At 35.4% G+C, this 23,640-nt stretch overlaps 2 protein-coding genes across 6 annotated transcripts; one reads left to right on the plus strand and one right to left on the minus strand.

The window, feature by feature from the left end:
- LOC120085453 (tRNA dimethylallyltransferase 9) lies at positions 1-16,015 on the minus strand. 5 transcript variants are annotated; one of them, XM_039041421.1, is made up of 12 exons: positions 15,663-16,014; positions 14,840-14,893; positions 14,119-14,161; positions 13,859-13,967; positions 13,205-13,403; positions 11,272-11,509; positions 10,971-11,065; positions 5,940-6,002; positions 2,470-2,564; positions 1,687-1,762; positions 491-630; positions 1-389 (listed from the first exon to the last, which is right to left on the minus strand). In XM_039041421.1, exons 1-12 carry the CDS (start codon positions 15,930-15,932, stop codon positions 302-304), a joined length of 1,470 nt encoding a protein of 489 aa, XP_038897349.1. In that variant the 5' UTR covers positions 15,933-16,014; the 3' UTR covers positions 1-301. The 5 variants fall into 5 exon arrangements, 2 of the variants coding, with proteins under 2 accessions (XP_038897349.1, XP_038897358.1); XM_039041430.1 differs by lacking the exon at positions 5,940-6,002; XR_005483948.1 differs by lacking the exon at positions 1-389 and having other exon boundaries at positions 558-630; positions 1,687-1,784; positions 15,663-16,015.
- Positions 16,016-17,067: 1,052 nt separating this feature from the next.
- Positions 17,068-21,510, plus strand: LOC120091925 (protein trichome birefringence-like 31). Its single transcript, XM_039050098.1, has 5 exons — positions 17,068-17,480; positions 17,727-17,898; positions 18,968-19,167; positions 20,371-20,517; positions 20,882-21,510. Exons 1-5 carry the CDS (start codon positions 17,107-17,109, stop codon positions 21,234-21,236), a joined length of 1,248 nt encoding a protein of 415 aa, XP_038906026.1. The 5' UTR covers positions 17,068-17,106; the 3' UTR covers positions 21,237-21,510.
- Positions 21,511-23,640: the final 2,130 nt, after the last annotated feature.

Raw genomic sequence — 23,640 nt, forward strand, 5'->3', positions numbered from 1 at the left:
AGGCAGACCGACCACTTTTAAAAATTGATTGGTCATTTTATGAACTCAGCTTTCCAGAGTTCTGTAACTGCAAGTGCTAAACTATTGCACAAGCAGTATCATCAAATTTCTGGCATTTGGAAGTATAATAGCCTTCATTTTATGCTAAACTAATGCACAACTCTCATAGCTTTTAACCCAAACAAGCTGAAGAATGATATGATATATATTCTAAAGGAATAAAGTGAATGACCTACAAAGGATTTTTGGAAAGTATGATGATTCCCACACAAAATAAAAAGGGGGTCGATATGGAACTCACTCAAGCTATGGGGAAATCTTGGTAAACCCTTTGAGTTCTCCCTATCCAATCCAAAACATCAAAACAATCTTCACGTCTAACAAAATACCTGTGAATTGGGGTTTGGGGTTGGTGAGTGTTGAAGAAGCTATTATTAGCTCATTTCATGATTTGATAGTAATGATCAAAATAATTTACTGTAAGTAGTACCTATTTTTTGTTCGATAAGCCTTCAGCTCAGATACTTCTCGATGACTGGAAAGATCTTTCTTCATTCCAAGTGAATCTGGAACAGAGATATTTTCACTTTCACTGTGGTAAGCGTCGTAAATAAAGTTGAGTGCATTTTCCTGCACATATTTTTGTCACACATTGATCAACACAAGTTGACAATATCATTATACATAGTAATTATAAACATGTAAGTATAGTAATTTAAATACCAATATGAGCACAACTCAACTAACATAAAATGTGCACCCTCGACCAAAAGGTCCATGTTCGTAACTTAAACCACTCTCGATGCATTGTTATAATGGACTGTCCTTACAATTCAATCATTAACATGATTACAATGGATTATCCATGTAAGATTCATTCTCCTTTGCTCATTTGCAAAGCGAGTCACCGAACTATTAATGCTTTGCTTACATATGCATATTCTCTTCAAATAAGGCATCAATGGTTCGGTAATGGGTTGAATGCATGCTGACTATTGGATGATACGACTCAAAGTCTCCAACGATATGTTGAAAAAGATTCATACAAGAAGAAAGCGGCATGTCACTAATTTTAAAGTAAATCAGTGAAACTGAAATTAACATAAACGGATTGTTAAAAAAAAACAACCATGCTGAAGGGAAAATTTTTCAACAAAAGCTATGATTATAAATACTAATTCTCTTTCTTTTTATAAGATACTTCTCAACAACTTCAAAGTTCTCATGTGTTCATAGACGAACTAGAGAAATTTAGAGGTATAAAATTCCTGAGATAAATAGAACATAGTAAAGATAGGTAACACGTACTAGTATTACTAGTACATAGAAATTTACAATTATTAGTATCAGATACGGAGTGCATTTTACAAGTCAATTATTTAACCAGGACGAAGAAACTAAAATCAAGTCCCTTCCACTAGAGAATTAGTTTGAAATGATTACTGAATTCAATCAAGTGAATAACAAGAACATCAACAATCAACTTTTAGATTAGATAATTGGCAATGAGAGGAGTAACCCATCTATCTTATAAAAAGTGCGAGTCTCCTTGGTTTTTCCAATGTGGGATTCTTAAAACACAACATATGTGGAGAATAAAATTGGCAGCGCTACTTTTCATAGTGGGAAAGTTACGTAGTTTGAACAGGGAAAGAATATATACAACAAACACTCAAAATGTCATACCAGGGGTTTGGATGCATCAAGCCAGTGATATATACGCTCATTCCGGAACCAAGTCAATTGCCTTTTTGCAAAATTTCTGCACAGTGATTTTTCAGTTTCTGATTTGAAATCCAACAAAACGCAAAAGCATAAGGAGTATTTAGCACCATAAACATGGTTTTCCACTCAAAGTATTTCCCCCACAAGGAATCAACAAGAACCTTTGGGCAAGGCCATAAAATATAAAGCTAATGCTAGTACTACATTCTTAGATCAACCACTTATAACTGCATTTAAAATTCTCAACAGAAATCATATATCCAGGAGTAATCTGGTTAAAAAAGGATTCCGGAAGTATTTTCTGGCTGTTGGTCTCAACCTCTGTTCTACCGTTTATGTCCTTCCATTCAATCAAATTTACCTTTTAGTGTAAACACCCAGAGATGTATTTAGTAGGCAGGAGCTTATTGTTGGAAGGTCTAACACCTCGGAGATACAATGTAGGCAAAAAATCCAAATGTATCCCCTGATCGGTGTTGTATTTGCATTAAAAAGGAGGTTGTTTATCCCAACTCCCATGTGTTCTGAAAACAAAAAGAGCGTCCTAATCCACCTCGTTATATGGCATCTTAATTTGAAAATAATCATGCAATTCTTTTTTTTTTTTTTCCTGAGACAAATCATACAATTTACTGGGAACACAATTTGAAACTTCTATTGAGCCAGTTGATTAATTGTCCACTGCACAATATCCTCAAAATCTAGCACGAATTAGACACATAGCTTTGCCTGCACACGCAGTACCTAGATGCTTTCTGAAATTCAGAGAGGAAGGCATAGAACTCTCCGGGAGAACTCCTTCCACCTTGCTGCCTACACCTTAATAGATACTCCATAGCCTGAAGTTCATGATTCACAATAGGTTAGTGACTGCATGATGTAGTAGGATTATGGTAAATTAGGTTATTACGGTCAAATTCTTAATTGATTAGGATTGAAATTAATATTGAAAGAAAGAAGAAGAAAACTCGAGATTTGCATGGAAAACCCTCGAACAAGGAGAAAAAACCACCGTAGAAGAGCTCTTTTTTATTATAATTCAACATACAACATAAAAGACAGAACCATGATATAAATAGGCTATAGAAAATCCTAATACAAAAAAGGAGGGAAAATGGAAAAGTAAAAAGACTAAAAAACCCTTAGGACTAATACATAACAGCCCCTCTATTTTCAACATATCCCCTCAAGTTGGGGTGTAGATGTCAATTAGACCCAACTTGCTAACACAAGTATCAAAACTTTGCCTGAGTAATCCTTTAGTGAGAATGTCAGCAACTTGTTGACCAGAAGGGATGTACGAAATACAAATACTGCCACTGTCCAGTTTTTCTTTGATGAAGTGTCTATCGATCTCCACATGTTTTGTTCTATCATGTTGCACAAGATTGTTGGCTATACTTATAGCTGCCTTGTTATCACAATAGAGCTTCGTAGGAGTATCACTGTCTTGATGAAGATCAAACTTCAACATATCTCTTCACATATTCTCAAACTCATAGTTCTGTATTCAGCTTAAGCACTACTTCTAGCAACCACACCTTGCTTCTTACTTCTCCAAGTAACAAGATTACCCCACTCAAAGATACAGTACTCTGAAGTCGATTTTCTATCTGTAACAGAACCTGCCCAATAGGAGTCTGTGTAAGTCTCAATGCATTTCCTATCAGTTTTCCTAAACATCAGGCCTTTACCTGGAGTAGTTTTCAAATATCTCAGAATCCGATTTACAGCCTCCATATGTTTCTCGTAAGGTGCCTGCATTAACTGACTAACTACACTGACAACATAGAATATATTCGGTCTAGTATGAGATAAGTAAATCAATTTTCCCACTAGACGTTGGTATCTCTCTTTATTAACAAGAACTCCGTCAGCAAAATCGCCCAACTTAGCATTAAATTCAACAAGAGTATCAACAGGTTTACATCCAGTCATTCCTGTCTCCTTCAACAAATCGAGTGTGTATTTTCGTTGAGAAACAAAAATCCCTTCCCTTGATCTTGCTACCTCCATTTCAAGGAAATACCTTAAACTTCCAAAATCCTTAATCTCAAATTCATCAGCCATTTTCTTTTTCAGCCTCGTAATCTCAGCAGCATCATCTCCTGACAAAACAATATCATCTACGTACACACTTAGAACAACTATTTTCCCCAATACTGATCTCTTTGTGAACAAGGTGCGATCAGAGTGCCCCTGAGTAAAACCTTGGGACTTAACAAAAGTGGTGAACCTGTCAAACCAAGCTCTTGGAGACTGTTTCAAACCATACAAGGACTTCCTGAGTATACAAACCTGATAGTCAAATTGAGCTTCAAAACCAGGGGGTGGACTCATATAAACCTCTTCCTCTAATTCACCATTCAGAAACGCATTTTTCACATCAAGTTGGTGGAAAGGCTAGTCTTTGTTAACTACTGCTAAGAGAAGGACTCGAACTAAGTAGTCTATTCCATAAGTTTGAGTACACCCTTTAGCAACCAATCTGGCCTTGTACCTATCAAAAGTTCCATCAGACTTATACTTTACAATGAACACCCATTTGCACTCAATTATTTTATGCCCTTTAGGGGAGCTACACAATGCCACGTATTATTCTTTTCAAAAGCTCTCATCTCTTCCATAACGCAACCTTCCATTCAGGAACTTCCATGGCCATATATATATTGTTTGGTATTGTTACTTAGTCCAGGTTGGTAGTGAACGACCTGAACTCAGAAGACAAATTACTGTAAGATAGAAAGATATGCATGGAATACTTAGTACATGATCTAGTCTCCTTTCTCAAAGCAATGGGTATATCAAGATAGGCATCATAACCCCCTATTTTGCCTTACCCCTCATCGGTAAGAGGACATTGGTCACCCTCAGTTACCTGGGGCAAACATTCATCCTCCTGTGTTTCCCCTGATGACTCATCACTACCTGCAACTTTATCATTTTCTAGAGTTATCACATCAATTTTGTCACTCTCAACCACATCACACACTTCACCCTTAACACACACACATCAATATTATCAGAAACAGGAGTACCTTGAGCTTGAGCTGGTGTCGGTTCCGATTCATGGACCGTAGTCGGTGGAGCAACAGAAGGCACTATTCCTTTTTAAGATTCTTCTTGTAGTATGTTACTTATGGCACTTGTTTAGTAGGAAGTACATTGTCATTTGTACCCAAGATAGGTTCGGGGAGAAAGTCCGTAGGAACCGAATATGTGGACCAATTAGTCTCTTCACTAGTATTTTCCCCCTGAAAAGGACTAACAGAAAAGAAAGGTTTATCCTCAAGGAACGTTACATCCATAGAGACAAAGTATTTCGTGAAGATGGATGGAAACACTTTAACCTCGTTGGTGGAGAGGATACTCGATAAAGACACATTTCTGAGCACGGGGGCAAATTTAGTGCAGTGAGGACCATGACTATGGACAAAGGCAGTGCATCCAAACACTCGAAGAGGAACATCGGGAATAAGACGCGTGGTTAGATAAGACTCTTTGAAACATTGAAGAGGTGTTTGAAATTTGAGAACCCGGGAAGGCATTCGATTTGACTACAGTTAGAACGACATCTCCCCATAAATAAGAAGGAAGAGAAGCAAAAAGCATGAAGGACCGCCGCGCAACCTCAATGAGGTAACGATTTTTCCGTTCAGCTACCCCATTTTATTGAGGAGTATGAGCACACAAACTTTGGTGGACAATGCCTTCAGATGCCAAGAAATCATGAAGAGTGTTATTAAAGAACTCATGGCCATTGTCACTACAAAGAATGACAATCTTGGTGTTAAACTGTGTCTCTACTGTAGTATAAAATTGTTGGAAAACAAATGTTACCTCTAATTTATCAGTGAGAAGGAACACCCATGTAAGACAAGTGTGATCATCAATAAATGTTACAAACCAACGTTTCTCGGACGAAGTAGTGATGTTTGAGGGACCCCAAACATCACTATGGACAAGACGGAATGGCTGGGAAGGTTTGTAAGGTAGGGATGGAAAGGTAATCCGATGATGTTTTGCACGAATACACACATCACAAGACAAGGAAGAAACATCAACATTATAAAATAAATGGGGAATTAAATACTTCATATATTGAAAATTTGGATGACCAAGACAAAAATGTCATAACATATAATCTTTTTCGGAAGTTGAAAAACAAGAAGACAACAAACTAGTCCTAAAGAAACTCCTAGAGGAAGCATCACCAGAAAGGAAATAGGACTCCCTATCGTGTTGGGCAGTGTCAATCGTCGTCCCGAGTTCAAGTCCTGAAATAAAACAGTATTAGGTGAGAAAATAACTCGACAGTCCAGATCTCTAGTTATCTTACTAATAGATAATAAATTGTAAGATATTTCCGGGACATGCAACACATTCTATAAAGTCAACCCCTTAAATGGGGAGAGATGACCCTTTCCCGCAACAGAAGCAAAGGATCCATCTGCAATTCGAATTTTCTCATTACCAGCAATCGGAAAATATGAGAGATACTTATCAGACGAGCCAGTTAAATGATCTGTAGCTCCTGAATCTAATATCCATGGTGTCTTACCCTCAATACTAAGAAGACTAAAGGATTGAGAAGTACCTAATTAGACAATCGCACAGACCCCAACATTAACAGGATCATTCTGGTTATTCACCTAAGATTGAGACTGTGAAACACCATTTGTAGAATCACTCATAAGTGCCCAACCAGGATTTGACTTATCATTCGGAGGGCGACGTCTGCCATTCGGAGGTCGACCATGTAACTTCCAGTACTAATCCTTAGTGTGACGATTTCTTGCAATGTTCACATACTGAAGAAGGTTTACCATTCCACTTGTCACTATCAGACCCATATGATTTTGCACCAACCGCAGCAAAGTCAATGGTATTGACAACAGGATTGTTCATAGCACTCAATCTTCCTCTAAACAAACCTCAGAATAAACTTCCATGAGAGAAGATACCAGTCTCTATCCCAGTATTCGACTACGAACTGTATCAAATTTGGAGTTCAGACCAGCAAGAAAGTCGTGAACACGATCAACTTCCTCAATTTTTGAATACTGGACTCCACCACAGGGACAATCCTAGACAATTTCCCGACAAAGATACATCTCTTGCCAGATTAAAGACAGATTGTTGAAATAACACGTAACAGTAGTAGGAACTTCTATTTAGGAACTTTTAGTGCTCTCCTATTCCGACTTCCCCAGAGCCTCCGGTATAAATTTGAATGATTAACAATACTGTCTACTGTACTGTTCCTTGTTTGCGCTCATGAACCTGTTTATGCAAGGTATACAACCGTGACGCGTTCTGCCTCTTAGAATACAATTTTTGTACTGCATCCCAAATATCCCGAGTAGTTGCAGATACAGTAAGGGTTTCCCTATCTGTGGTTCCATGTTGTTAACTAACAAAGAGCGAAGCAAGGAGTCTTCTCCCTTCCAAATGCACTCTTGAGGATCTCCAGGTTGAGGTTTCGATATCTCACCAATTATATACCTAAACTTGTGACATCCTTCAAGGGCCATCTTAATGGACTGGGACCAAGAGAAATAATTTTGGTCATTCAGATTCTCCCCTGTGATAAACCCTGTAGAATTTCCCATGGATCCAGATAAAAAATTTGTTGTAGGCAAATTAGGGAAAACAGTTACTGGATTCTCCAAATACATTGGTAGACCATAAGATAGATCTGAGTTAACGGGGTTCAACTGAGGGTTTATGGTAGTTCCAAAGGCAGGAATCTGTTGTTGAAGGCTAATTAATTGTTGTTGAACCACCATTGGAGACAGACCTATCGATCCTGAAGCACCATGGTTGGCCGGTGCATGTTGAGGAAGTGGGTTGGCTGCTGTCCACCAGGGAAAAACAAGGATTCACCCATTTCAAACTGAATTTTCGACTGTCAACGCTTGCGTCGCTTGGGTGACCGATGCTAGGGAGATCGATGATGGAGTACCGCGCACCAGACGACACCGGAAGGGGAATCGAGTTTGCCTCTGTCAGTCGCTGAATTTGGTTCGACAGCTGGAGCTGGTTCGACGACGTCAAGCACGGCTCGGGTGGGTTCGTCTGCGTCAGCCGCTGCTCGGACGGAATCTCTGTGTCAAGCGCCGCTTGGATGCCCTGGCCATCGTGCAATGGCAGCTTCTGCATCAGGCTGAGATGGAGCGACTGGAGGTACCTGTGGACAGCAGCTTGAACGGCGGCAGAAGAGATGGCGGTGGCGACGTCAACTGTTTCGACAATGTTTTTGTCAACGACGGCTAGGGTTTCGTCACTCATCTCTGATAGCATATTGAAAGAAAGAAGAAGAAAACTCGAGATTTACATGAAAAACCCTCGAACAGGGAGAAAAAACCACGGTAGAAGAGCTCTTTTTTTATTATAATTCAACATACATCATACAAGACAGAACCACGATATAAATAGGCTATAGAAAACCCTACTACAAAAAAGGGAAAAAAATGGCAAAGTAAAAAGACTAAAAAGCCCTTAGGGCTAATACATAACAACCCCTCTATTTTCAACCGTTTTCATGATTGATTAGAATTAGGATTAGTTTCTTTGGTTTATTAGGATTAGGATTATTTTCTTGATTAATTAGGATTAGGATTAATTTTCTTTCCAATTCTTTATAAATAGAGAGTTGTCTACTTGTATGGACAATTTTTTATTCATAATAAAGACTTCGATTTTCTTATCGGAGATTTCTCTATAAGAGATTCTTCTCTTAGCTACATCACTGCGTATCTGGCCTATATTGAAGAGTGAAACTTAAAATTTTAAAAATTTGAAGAAAATAAAAAAGAAAAGGAAAAGAAATCAAGGGTAAAATAAACGGTAACAGTTGCACAATGTAATTCAGCATTGTAATTTATCAAGTACTTGTAGGATATAAAAAATTAAACAATAAATAAGTTCTAAAGATCATTGAAGAAATTATGACAGACTTTCAATGGCTTCTGTAAATCTCCATGCAGCCAAGTCTTTCTGCCATACTAGCTGTAACTTTGTGTCTAGGAAAGTTAATTTATCTTGGAAACCATCAAAGCCATTCAACAAGGAGAGATGAATTAATATTATCTATGTTTAAACCGAGATAAGCTATGGGGAACTACTTCCTGACTAACTGCTTCGTGGCTGTGACATAGCTAAGAAGCCTCCTCAGAAGAAATTCCGGTCAAATTTTGTTGATTTTCCCTTCTTTTTTTTTTTTCCCCCTTTCTCTTTTGGATTTTCACAGCCACAGGATTAGAAAGTGCTAAAGATTAGGGGATGAATTAGCTGCAGACAGCCACAGCCCTTTCATGAGGCTTGTACTTGGTCATTCCTGAACTTTTTATGGGAAGCAAAAGAATATTGGAAAGTGCTCGAGTTAGATTTCATGCTTTTCCTAGACTTTCTTTAGATATTTACTAGTTTCTCCCTTTGTAATTATTTCATATTGACAAGGATTTTGCAAGAACTACCAAGGAGAGCATACCTTTGTTTGTAATACTTGTCATCTGGACATTATTTTTTTTTTTTTAATGGAATCAACAATTTTCATTGAGAAAAAAACAAGCCCACAAAAAAGTGACCTCCCTCTACAAAAAGGGACTCCAATGTAAAATAGGGCTTATAGAATAGTTACAAAAGGTCTTTGAAATTGAAACCCACAAAAATATATGAAGGTGAACGAAGGATCAAACCTCACTAGGGTACCTTTCTGTTACTATCGTGTGATTGGCTGATATTATCACAAGACTGCAGTGTGGTTGGCTGATTTTATTACAAGCAAAACTCGAGCAACATGTCAAAGATATTGTCATAAACATTGTTACATATCTGACAATAAATTCTACAAAATATCTTGTTCATATCTGTCTGCGAGATTTGCAAATTTCCATATATGCCTTTCTTATTTTCCTACAGAGAATATTTATTCACTCCTAAAATATATTCCCAAAACTAGCCGTATTTATATTGTACTCTTATTCAATTTTAGGGTTAGCTGCCTCATTAGAAAAGTCTGTATGGATAGTTTTGAACTTAAGGTTTGTCTAAGCCTTAACTTCCATGTATTGTTATTGAAAATCTTTTTATTTGTCATTGCGAATTTTGGTTCGGCAACTATTGTAGAACTCAAGAGGAGTTTGATTTGATATAGTATTTAAGAGAAGCCTAAGCACGTTGAAGATTATGAAAACTCATATTTAGGGGGAGCCTAAATATGGTGAATGTGAGGGGATCTTACTCTTAGGAGCATGTTGTATGGAGGGGGTCTCATGCAGAGCTTGAAGAAGCATTATTGTGGAAGTGAGGGGAGCTCAAACTTAGAGGAACCTAAGTTGAAACTAAAGAAGAAGCTATACGTGAGTCACTGAAGAAGTCTATTAGATAAGTACTTTCACTGTAATTGCTAAACTCTTTATATAGTGAAGTTTCGTTTCACCAGGCACACAGCCCTATGGACATAGGTGATTTTGCACCGAACTAGGTTACCAATCTCTGTGTCGTTATTTTTCTGTTTGCTTTCGTGTTGCCCACTTGTCATACATATTGTTTATGACATCATGCTTGACATTGTATTCTGTGTTAGATCCATCCTCTATTTTTCACTTTCCATTCCTCTAAAAAGCCTACTATTCCGCTTATGCCACGAAACCCCTAAGATCGCACACCCCAACAAGCCATTAAAAGCGACCCTTCTCCCACGAGACATATTGAGGAGGAACTCCTCGATCAAAACACTAGTGTCCCTTTGACGACCATACAAGATACCAAATGTTTGGAAGTACAAGTCCCAAACAAAACTCACAACGCCAGAGAATATGGTCCAAATCTTTTTTTGTCTTCTGACAAAGAGTACAATAGAAAGGACCAACAAACAACGACAACTTCCTCACAAGTTGATCCATCGTGTTAGCACGGCCATGTAAAATTTGCCAAATAAAGAACCTCACTTTTCTAGGGATCTTAATCCTCCAAAGAACTAAAAAGACCAACATACCTAAAAGGAAAGAACTAAAACTCTCCAATGGACTGGGGCCCCAAACCCTCAAATCCCTTCTTCCATGCCTAAAGGAGTGACCCTTGAACAAAGAAAGAAGAGAAGCCACATTCGTCACTTTCCTATTGGAAAGAAAGCGGCGGAACCCAAAAGAAAGGCCAAAGTAAGCAGCTGATATTGAAAGCCTCAACCCACAGTATTCAAATATAAAGAATGAAATAATATGAAGATGTCCAGGATGTACTTGTCTATAACCAATAGCTCGAGTGGCAGAATTTGAATTTGGAAGAAGGCCGCTATTAAGAAGCCATGATGCCTCAGATAAAATCCCATCACTTCCTGCAGAAGATGAAAAGTAACCACGTTTAGTAACATAATCTGACCAAATTTACTGATGAGTAAACCTTGAAAGATTGTGTCACCCAGCAGACAAGTAGAATGTCATGCACAATATTACAAGCCTCCAATTGAAATAACTACTAGCAACAACTTAACAGAAGGCATTCTGTTATATTTATTTACTTTAACTTCAATAGTACACCCACCTGAAATCATATCTTCACAGCGGAAGTCAATTGACCTATACAAATTGAGCCTTGGACTAGAGAGGAAGAAACAAATGAAGTCATAATCCAACTCTTTCGACCTAATTTCCTCGCTAGACTCGACATGAGGGTCAACTGAATTGTCAGCATCCTGAAAGCTGCTTGCTGCACCAGAGCCACATTCTTGTCTGAAAGTGTCATATGGAACTTGAAATGCAGATGGAGGTGAACCACTTGCCTGCAAAGGAATGATATACAGTTATACCATATTTATATATCATTATCTTCTAATGGAAAAACATAAAAAATAAAATCTAACCATTGATAGGTCATAGATAGAATGGGACAAACAGTTCCCAGAAATCAGAGAGTAAAAGTGTAGTGAAACAGTACACATTACAGTTCAGAACCATTTAATTTCATCTAGGGACTTTTGTCAGAGATCTTTATCTGCACTGGTTTATTTGATGTACTTGTAAGTAGACATTCACAGAAGTGAATCATGAATAATTGGAAGATTTACAACAGACTTTCCACAAGCAAATAAATTAACTATCCATCATATATTATATTTGTATTCTTCCGTTACTTCTTTCCTCCTTTCTTTCTAATTTTATTAATAAACGGTAACCCAAATTTCCATATAGATTGAGATAGTAAGTCCTTGAAGCAACATTGATTCACCCACATTTTGTAAACATCAGAAGTTCAAATCCTCAGCTGATTCATTGCTATATCATTCGACAAATCCGTATTCCTTGGAGGATATTTGTGTTCATGCTTTGGTCCCTCAAAGTAAAAGTCCCCCAAGGAAAAGACATTCTACAACTGTAATTGTTCGCCCCAAGTTCAACATCCCAGGTTCAAAAGTTTCTTTTGTCCAAGGAACCTTCTCCCAAGACTACAATAAGCAAACAACCCACGATTCAGAGGATGAGTCAATTGATGAGACAAATGTCAGCGTAAGTAGTAAAGATCTTGATCAAGATTCTCCAGAAGCCACAATCGAGGAAGAAGTCTCTCTCGATCATTTGGGGGGTGCATATAGAACTCTCTTCTTTCAACAGCAACATTACCCTATAAGAGCTAGTCAACAGCAATGTCTGTTTTGTATGAAGGAGACTGGTCAAACATTCTGTGCACAAGAAAGGAAGTAGAGCAGCATGTGGATCTCGCAATAATCTTTGTTGGTTCAGAGGATCTCCTTGGAAGCATTTGGTAAATCAGGAGGTATCCTCACATTTGTTGGGTGATATTCGTTTATGAGGTTACTGTTCACAGAGAAAACGTTTCTCTTGGCCGGAAAATCACATCTTTTTCTTCCTTGATGCTTGGAACCATGGTGCATTGGGGGAGACTACATCATTACCAGATAATAGGTTGAAAGTTGTGGGATTAGCAACAAAAGAATAGAACTTAACACCACTGTTCAATTGGTTTGGAAGAAGAGTATTCAGCACTCTCTCTCAAGACAGGACACTCCCTTATTCATATCGCCTAGGACTGCTCAAGTCAAAGTCTTATCAAGTGATTCTATAGCAAAGCATGTTGATGATTATTCACCTTGAGATTTCTGTTCAACTAAATTGTTTTTACTTCTTCAGAGCTTTAGTCTATATTTTGTATTATGATTCTTGCATTGTATTGGCAAGTTAGAAGATTTTATTTATTGTTTCCTCTTATGTACTTTGAGCATTAGACTCATTCATTATTTCAATGAAAAGTCTTGTTTCTGTTTTTTTAAAAAAAAAAAATAGACAAAAAGGTCAAAGACCTCATTAACATGAAATTGATAGAATAAATGGACCTTTATGGTTCATAACAAAACCAAGATAAAAATGAACATGCTAGCGCAATTCATGCAAATAGAAGAATAAGCAAGTAGAGAGAAAGAGAGAGAGTATCAAATAAACAAGCAAGAATGAGAAATTACCTTGATAATCTCATAGCTACGCCGCAATCGGTACCAATCATTAGTAGCTAAATGCTGCGCTCTAGGATCACCAGCTTTAACAACCAACTGCACAGCTGCATCCCAGTCTTCATTTCTCTGCAATTCTGCTAACTCAAAACATACTTCGGCAGCAATGTCTGGAGAGGCCTTTGGAACATTGGGTTTGCCATACATGAACCTTCATTTGATCCCACAACCATAAATCATAATAAAAGATAATTTATAAAATGTCTTCCTATATAATATATTCTATCGCAAAAAAGTTGAGCAACCTCTTCTGCTAAATAATTCAACCATCATTAAGCTCATATGACATCTGCGAGGAGATATTCGTATACTCTCTCAACATTGTCAAGAATACATTATTTTGTTCATCTAGTCAGATATTCTCAACATATGCCCTATCGTTCTTTCACAGATGGGGGACCTATCTTTTAATGGCATTAAGTCAGCACTACAGGCAAGAAAATGACACAAGCACCACTAACATTGACAGTCATACTTCCATTCATTAATTAAGGATGTGAAATTTTGTGCTAATCCAATTTAAAATAAGAATTACCAACAGGAAGAAAAAAAAAGAAAAAAAGAACTTCAAATAGTTTTCCAAAGGAAGTCCATTATGGTACACACCATCTTAAATACAATCCTGTCCCACCAGAAACTATTGGAACACGGCCATTATCAAGGATATATCTTGTCGCTTGCCTTGCATCCTCAAAAAACCGACCAACAGAATATTCTGGACAATTTTAACAATAAGTTCAAACATTCTTGCACACAAGAAATATATACGATTGCATTCAATGTCTAAATTAGATATCATTACAAAGCGAATATGGAAAATCAGTTGGAGTTAAATTCACAGATGAAAGATCCAGTGAAAAGCATACCTTCAGATGGGCGTAGAATGTCAAGCAGATGATGAGAAACCTCCTAAAATAAAGAAAGAATTATTGATCAAATGAAGTATGAACAGTGGATTCAATCAACTTGACTGCGGAATTTAAAGAATATATCTACCAGTTAAAACAGTCACTTAACAATATTAATTGTTAATATATGCGATCTCACATGGCCATAACAAAAGTAATTTCATCTTAACCTAAAAATGTAAAGCATGCTTCAGAAGACAGATTACATGTGAAGCGAATCAAGATGCACTTAACAATATCAGAAACATGTGGGTAAACGGACATCTGTCTCTATCTGCATGCATGGATGGAACAAATCAATTCCTTTAAAATGACTCCAGCATCAAAACTGTACGGTTAATTTTTATACTTGGCATTTGAGACTATGAAATCACTTGTTCTCAATATTCTTATGCCGACCAATTACTTTGAGTAGGAAAGATGTTAAAATGATAAACCAACTTGAAATGAAAACTAGTAAGATCTGTTTCCAATTACAGCTGACTTTCTATTTGATTGTTCATCATTGATTTAATGTAAGTTATACTTTTATGTCACTCGCACACTATCTTCTCCTTTCTCGTCAGATTCTCAATCTAGAATTCTTAAACATCTTTAAAATAGAGCACCAGATGAGGATTCCTCAAGCTTCATTTACTAATTAGTAGCAAACTTTTAGAGCACGCAAGATATAAGACACCTTTCTATCCCTGGCAGAAGGCTTCGCAGATCCAATATCAAGACCCTGGTATACCTGAAATTAGTCAGAATGAATAATATGAGCATTCAAGAAACTGTTCATTACTATTACAAAGAGAAAAACATTCAAACTCCAAGTTAAATAAAAAAAATCATGTTAGCAATGGACCCCTCATCTAGATACACAGTACACAAGCTAAGGAAAAAATGTTTAAAGCCAAAAGAAATGTACATGCTTTCTCAAAGCATTAGAGCTAAGAAGGCATTGGTTACTCTACTTTCCAAAAGCTTCTTAGGACCAAAGTAGTTTCAGGCTTGGATAGATGCTAGAAAGTTTGAAATTCCCATGCATTGATGTTTCGTGCACGTGAAAATGAAAATATTATAATACGTCTGACGGTTTATCATCCTAACATGTGGTTTATCATCCATCCTAACATTTGGTTTACATCCAAATTCCTCATATCCCCTTCACTGTATCAAATCATGTTCCAGCCTTCAATCCCATTAATCTTCTGAAAACAAAAGCTTTATTTGATTAAATTTGTTTAAGCCAAAGATATTAACTTCACTGCACGACTAGAAGAACCCAAATATTAGATAATCATCCATCTCAAAACCTATAGGCAACAAAGGAGTAATCTGTGTATCTTATAAAGATTGTGAGTTATCTCCAATTTCTCAACGGGGTATTCTCAACACCAAACAACTATTAAAAAAAAACAACAACTGCAGATAACTGAAATTAAAGTAGAGTTTCAGTTTCGTTTTCATTATCCTCCCATTTTCTCAGCGGCATACAAAGACAGACATTGTCAATTGACCTGCACAGAGTCGGCGCTGATAATTTCACCATTGAGACGCTTAGCAAGCTCCATAGCAAGCCTGCTCTTCCCAGCACCAGTCGGACCAGATATAACAATCACCTTCGGCTTCCTTTCCTTATTGGCAGTAGCTACAGCAGAGCAGAAGGTCGCAAAAAGAAGCCGGCGGCGAATTCTCCGATACGAAATTGATCGGAGAAGAGGTCCCTCCGCCGCGTACGGAAAGCGCAAACAACAAGTATGAAGGCTGCGGACTCCATTGTTCAACATTCTCCAACTCGAAGAACAGTTTCCAGAGTGGCTCTCCTGCGGCCAAGATATCTTAATATGTTTTTTTTGTTCATCATCCAAAAATGCCTATTTCATACAAATTCTTTTATTTCATTTTCCAGATATTTATTTATTGAATAATTAAATATTTTCTTTCCTTTTCTTTCTTTTTATTTTCTTATTGTGCGGACCTTTTTAAGTTTTTTTTCTTATTCATTTATTTGATTGTTATTCTAAACTGTCTTCAAGTGGACTTGGGTTAGGTTAAATAATATAGGTTTTATGTAAAATTATTTTTATCCGGAAGGATATCTATTGTTTTTTTATGAGATTAAGAAGTTCTTTTATATTCATTCGAATGGTTTAGTCTTCATATTTTATAATCATAATTTAGATATCACAATCTAAATTTTTTAAAATTTAGAATTTAAATTTTATAGTTTAATCTAATAAATGTATTCATTAAATTAAAACCTAATCCAAGTTTAATTCAAATCATTAACTTAAAATGATTATGAGTATGACTATTAAAGAAAGTGGATATTATTGGATAAAATATGAAGTGGAATGTAAAAGCCTGTTGTTTTTAAAGGTTTGATTAATGAACTTTAAAATGTAAGAGTAATGTTGACTCAAAATAAAGTTCTTCAAACAAAAGTTATAACTTATAATTAAAAGACACGAATGTGATGTTGATTTTAAGAAACTTGATATACAATATTTGAATTAAGAAAACTTGATGATTTTCAATTTATGAGTATGTGTACCATTTTAACAACTTCATAAATACCAAAATATAAAATGTTGACAAAAATGTCAACATGTCAGCGAAAATTTAATACCGTAGTTAAGACATTATATTATCGACTAAAAACTTAGGGAAGAAATAAAGAAAAAGATTCGATAAGCATAATTCAACTGTAGCTAATATATACTCCTTTCTTTGAGATCAAAGGTTTAAATCTCCCGAACAAAACAAAAGTATTAGATCCAACATGAGAACAATTCATAACTTTGCAAAGCATGAAAGTACAACCTACATTCCACCAACTGGTGGTTGCACAAAAGAGAAAGGATACTTCAAACTAAAGAATGATCAATAATTCAGCAACTTCCCAATAAACACAACGTCCAACAATAGTAAAGAAAATCATTTCATCACACACAAAAGAAAATGTTGAAGCAACTCTCTTTGGATCGGCAAGTTCATTCCATCTTTCCGGTAGCATTGGCCGCTCTTCTCGTCCTCGGACTCGCTCGATTAGTCTTAGATGATCTAAAGAGTCATGGAAGCTTTGTTTTCAAGATGTATGGCCGACCGAGAAGCGAAAAACATCCGCTACCGATTGTTGTCTCTTCAAAAGACCTCATAGATGAAAACTGCAATTTATTTGAAGGGAAATGGGAATGGGACAATGCATCATATCCTCTGTATGAAGAAGAGGCATGTCCATTTTTGGTAAAACAAGTTACTTGCCAAAAGAATGGAAGACCTGATTCTTTCTATAAGAAATGGAGATGGCAACCTAATTCTTGCAATTTGCCAAGGTATTCTAATTTGTTTCCTTCTTTCGATCCCGATCTGTAATCGTAATAAACAAAAACATCCACATTGTTAATTCAAACATCGCTGTAAAAAATGGTAGGATTAGAGATTCAAATCTCTAATCTTTTAATCGAGATAATAGTTATATATATGTATTAAAGGAATTTTGCCTTTTACTTGATATAGAAAGCATAATTAGAACTATATGATTAATCTCATGTTGGTGTATATTTGGAATGATTTGTCAGGTTTGATGCATTGAAACTGTTGGATATTTTGAGGGACAAAAGAATAATGTTTGTTGGGGATTCAATACAGAGAGGGCAATTTGAATCAATGGTCTGCTTGGTTCAATCAGCCATTCCCAAAGGAAAGAAATCCCTTGAAAGAGTTCCTCCCAGGAAGATCTTCAAAGTTGAGGTACTTAAAACTTTGTGGAAAATATCCATACCTATCCATCATAATTTTTCAACATTATTATAGTAAAAATTAATTTTAAAAAAAAAAACATTTTCTTCGTCTTTAACCACTTTTACTCCATTGGTTAAAGTATATATTCTCGACCAGAAGATCACGTTCAAATTCTCACCTTCACATGTCATTCATTATTGTTAATTTTTTTATTAAACTCTCAAAACAAATAATAAAAAAAGGGGGAAAATTCTCGTATCAAGAGAGAGATCATTCTTTTGTTAGTCCCTAACGAAACTCTGTCTATATTCTAATGTTAACTTTAGGGGAAAACGAGGTTTTTAAGGTCCGCTAGATAACTATCTGATTTTTTGGTTTTGAAAATTAAGTTTATAAACTTTATTTGTATCCATGAGTTTCTTAGTTATGCAATCTATTTTCAGTAAGTGTTATGAAAAACCAAACTACTTTTGACTAAGAATTTGCATGATTGTTTAGGAATGATGAATATCATTCTAAATATATGATGTGAAAATAGGCAAAAAATTTCAAAAACTAAAAACTAAAGTCCCGGTTGGAAACCATTTGATTTTTTGGTTATTATTTTTTTAAAAAATTAAATCTATATACACTACTCCTATCTCCAAATTTTTTCATTTACTATCTACTTTTTACCAATAGTGTAAAAAATCAAGTCAAGTTTTGAAAATTTAAAAAAAAAATGTAGCTTTTAAAATAATGTTTTTTGAATTTGGAATTTGGCTAAGAATTCAACCATTATACTTAAGATGTAAATCATTATAAGAAATGGAGAAAAAATAGGTTTAATCTCTAAAAATAAAAAACAAAAGAAACTGAAAAACAAAAAACTTTTTAGTTGTTTTCCATCCTACAAACGATTGGAAGAAATAGAATTCCCTTCACTGTAACTAGATAATATAGTACCTTCCAACTAAAAAGAAATCCCAACAATTCATATTTGTTATTATTTTCTTAGACAAATTTGATAAACTAACACCAAATAATACATGAATCATTTCAGAATTCAAATATTTACGTTACGTATTTGTCGAATCAGGATTACAACGTATCGATTGAATACTACTGGGCACCATTTATAGTTGAATCTATCTGTGATCATGCAACCAACCATACTGTGTTGAAAAGAATGGTGAAGCTCGACTCCATAGCCAACCATGGCAACCACTGGAAAGGGGTTGATGTTTTGGTGTTTGAGAGCTATGTTTGGTGGAGATATAAACCCGTTATCAATGCCACGTAAGTATTCCTTTTCTAACTTCCATCCGTTAATTATGTATGTCGTCGTCCAATCAACTAATATTTGTCTTTCTGTAGTATTTTTAACGAGAGGAATGACGTATTTGAAAATAATTTTCACCCTTTCAAAGTCACTCCCAAAACTCTTGAAGTCGTCCAATGTAACTTTACTGATTGTACTGGTGTTCATCTAATTGTAGGGGTGTTCATGGGTTGGGTTAGGTTGAAAGACTTTTTACACTCAACCCAATTATTCGGTGGTAGATTTTTTCAACCCAAATAACCCTTATTAAGAAATGAACCCAACTGAAATATTTGGGTTGGGTTGGTTTGGGTTAATCGACCATTTGTTTAAAATTTTGTTCTAAAAAGAAAGAAGCACAAATCTTATTTAATTATTTTCATATATTGAATTAAAATTAACAACTCAATTTCAATTTATATAATGAAACTTTTCTTTTAAAAGTAAAAAAAACTACTTTTAATAGTTGTTTGAATAATAAATGTTGAAATGCCTTGAATCTGTTGTTGGCGCTTCGAACAACCAAATACGAGGGTCTCATGCCCGGTCAGCGAGTCAGGGTCCAGGGGCGGCGCGCCTTGGTGGGGGTTCAGGGGTATTGCCCCGAAACCTATTCAGATTTTGTATTCAGCATATTTATTTATTTGCAGTTATTTATGATTATGACCCTAGCATATTTATTTATTTGCAGTTATTTACAATTATGACTATAGGGTTTAGAGTAGTGTGTTATATAAACTCTCTAACCCTAGAGGTGTAATTTTTAAAAACATTCTCTCAAATAATATTGTAATCACGTATATCTGTGTGTCGATCTTCTATATCTCTACGTTCATTTTTTGTGTTCTTTAATTGTCGTTTTCGTAACAAAATTATTAAAAAAATATTGAAATTAAATAAAATTAAAATCAATATATATATAAATAATTGTGTTATATGTAATAGAAAGTATATTTTAAAGTTAATAATAAATTCGGGCTGGGTTGGGTTATATTAGATGAACCTATGAACCAACCCAATCCATAAAATTTTCATTTATTTGAACTCAACCCAACTCAAATGAGTTGATAATCTAACTCAAATTGCACGGGTTGGATTAGGTTGGGTTGATCGATTTTTTCGGATATCGAATTTTTTTAACACTCCTAATTGATTGTAAGCTTATCATTCCTTCTTTGTAGGTATGGATCTGGAGAGGATGTAAGAGAGTATAATGTGAGCACTGCATACAGATTGGCAATGGAAACATGGGCAAATTGGGTAGAATCCAACATCAACCCTCACTTTCAGAAGGTCTTCTTCATGACAATGTCTCCAACACATCTGTGGTGAGTTTCATTCTACTAGTTTTTATTTCACTTTTTCAAGAGCTTATAACTCATTGCAACTTAAATTTTTCTTCCAATCAATCTATCTAAGGGTAGTAAAACACAAGGCTCTCAAGTTCTGCACACTAAATGGAAATATAAAAGTTGATATCTTAGATTCCGAACACAAGACCTCCTGCTTTAATATCACGATAAATCACTAATGAATCCAAATATTGAATTCAAAATGACCAAAAATCAAAAACCAAAAAATTATCAAATGGGACCGCATTTCAATTGATCGAACAGATAAACTAAATGGTACATCCCTCAAAGTTTCATCCATTCAAGGTTAATAAGAAAGGTAGCAAATTATCTGTTGTAGGAGCTGGGAATGGAGGCAAGGAACTGATGAGAACTGCTTCAATGAGTCCCAACCAATTGACCATCCACACTGGGGCACTGGTTCAAGCATTGAGATAATGGAAATAATTCATGATGTTATACAGGATCTCAAAGTAAATGTAACTTTATTAAACATTACACAACTATCTGAGTTTCGTAAGGATGCTCATACATCGATTTATGGGGAACGTCGTGGCAAGCTTTTGACCAAAGAACAGAGATCTGATCCAAAAAATTTTGCAGATTGCATACATTGGTGTTTACCAGGAGTTCCTGATACATGGAATGAAATTTTGTATGCTTACTTGTTAAGAAACCATCAAAATCTTTCGTAGGTTTCGACCCCGACATCAAATGGCAAGTCTCTTACACTAATTAGGAACGTGAGCATAGCAGAGCTCGACTGGATAACAAATCATGACTTGTTCGAATTTATAGATTCACTTTCTCTAAATGATCAATTTTCACCCTGTATTTGTGATGTAATATTCTAAAAGACGAAAAAGAAGAAAGGACCAAGGTGAAAATTTCAATAAAATTTCCAAAGGGAGGAATAGAATGGAGGAAGTTTTAATGAAAATTAAGGAATTGTTACCTCTATTTGATATTTGTTTCCTTGAATCATAATTGTATTTGACAACTATAAGCTATAAATGATCAAACCATATACTAGAAACAATTTTGGGAAAGTTCCTCTCTAAAGTTAGAAGCAAGAAATGAAAAACGAAAAATGAATAACAAAAACGTCATCGAACAACCCCTAACTACTGAGGTCATGAGAAGTTAGCAGCCAGCACAAGTACATATATAGATCAGAGAAATATCATAAAATAATAGATCATTAAACCAATCCAAACAATTCTGTTCTATTTCTAAAATAAAATTTAAAAAAATAATAATAAGAAGAAGAATTTCAATCAGAAATATCCTACATCAATTCAACTGCAGGTCCACACATAAAAATAAGTCTAAAACCAATCTGATGGAAAAAGTTTTCAAGTAAACTGGTTTTGTTTTATTCAAAGAAGCTCCCATTCAGAGTCACTTGTTTGGATTGTTTCTGAGTCCCTCAAAAGCATTGTATGTGTAGCAGGCAAGCTTGCATTGTGTCCTTGCAAAATAGCTAGCTCTTTGTACTCCCTTGCCAACCTCTTATTGGAGGACAAAGCATCCATTATTGTTCTCTGTTTCATAATTATTTAAAAAAAAAAAAAAGTGAAAAAATGGATGTTAATAGCGTTTTATTATGTTAAGAGCTCAAGATTCAACGTAATTCTTCAATTGGTTAAGGTATATGTCTCTAACCAAAAAGGTTTGGAGTCCAAATGTCCATGTCTAAAAATGATTGAATGAATACTTTAACTGGAGAAAAACAATAAATTTCGAGAGTGAAAAATATCGAACTTATTACTTTAAGCATGAATCTATCGCCAATGCACAATTAAGAATATGAAAATAATTTAGCTTACTTTAAAATATCGATATTTAAATAAATGTATCCATATCCACCCTTATGTCTTTTGTATAATAAGACTTGCATATGCTAATTCAAACATGGTCGAGTGGGTAAAACACATATAATGGCCCCGGAATTTGATGATTTGATTTCCTACCCTACAATTGTTGAGCTAAGAAAAAAAAAAAGCAATAACAAGAGTTGTAGCTAGTATTATATTTCGTGTCTATGTCGATGTTTTTGTCGTATTGTGAAAATAAATTATAGCAAATCATTGATGATCTTAATTGATCCCCAAGAGCTTATATCAGAAACAAAATACCTTATATGAAGGTTGCTTTGGGGCTTCATTAGAGACATCATCATGGGTAGTAGTATAATCCACAATGACACAGCTCTCTTGAAGCTCAACTTGATGAGATAAATCATCTGCTTCCTTGTTGAAGTCAGTAGGTTCACAACTACTATAGTCATCTGATGACCCTACAAAAAGAAGGAAATTACTCATAAAAAAGAAAGAGTTATTTATCATTTTCTCAATATATAATTGAATGAAGAAGGAAAAAAAGCTTGTAGAAGGCACAAACCAAATGATTCGATGGATGAGGCGAAACTAGAACAGTAGTTTCGATCCGAGTCGATGTGAGACGTAATATAATCAGAATATCCTTTGATGATATCAATCCCATCATTGTGAAGTGTAGTATAATAGACAGCAAAAGCTTTATTTGGCAACATATTGTTCCCCATTTCTGGTACTATTTCATTGCAAGTTATGGGTGATGAAGCCACATGAGTAGGATCTTGAATGGAAGATCTTGAAGAAAATAAAGGTTCTATATAAGAAGATGTGGCACTGGAAGATACCCCAAAAGTATGAACCAACTGGTTTTTATCTGATTCAAAAGCAACATGTTCAACTGTTGATGACATTGGCATATCAGTTGGATTGGCAAGATGTTCTTCAATTCCCATCAATGATTTGGTATAGGAAATAACTTCATCATCTTCCTCTTCATTGATATCTGGATCTATAATTGGAGAAACTATAACTTCAGCAACTTTACAATAGAACTTCATAACATTTTCTCCCACATTTTGCACCTTCCTCTCAATGTATTTGATTGATTCCTAGATTCAAACGTGAATTTTGTTATGAGAAATTACAATATCAATACTCTTTCATGATGGTTATCTCTATCTCAAGTCTCACAATGCATTATCAATGTTTAGCCTCTACACTATCTAAAAGTTTTTTTTCGACAAAAACAATTTTTAAAAAA

The sequence above is a fragment of the Benincasa hispida genome, chromosome 1 (assembly GCF_009727055.1).
Source record: "Benincasa hispida cultivar B227 chromosome 1, ASM972705v1, whole genome shotgun sequence".
Classification (NCBI taxonomy): domain Eukaryota; kingdom Viridiplantae; phylum Streptophyta; class Magnoliopsida; order Cucurbitales; family Cucurbitaceae; genus Benincasa; species Benincasa hispida.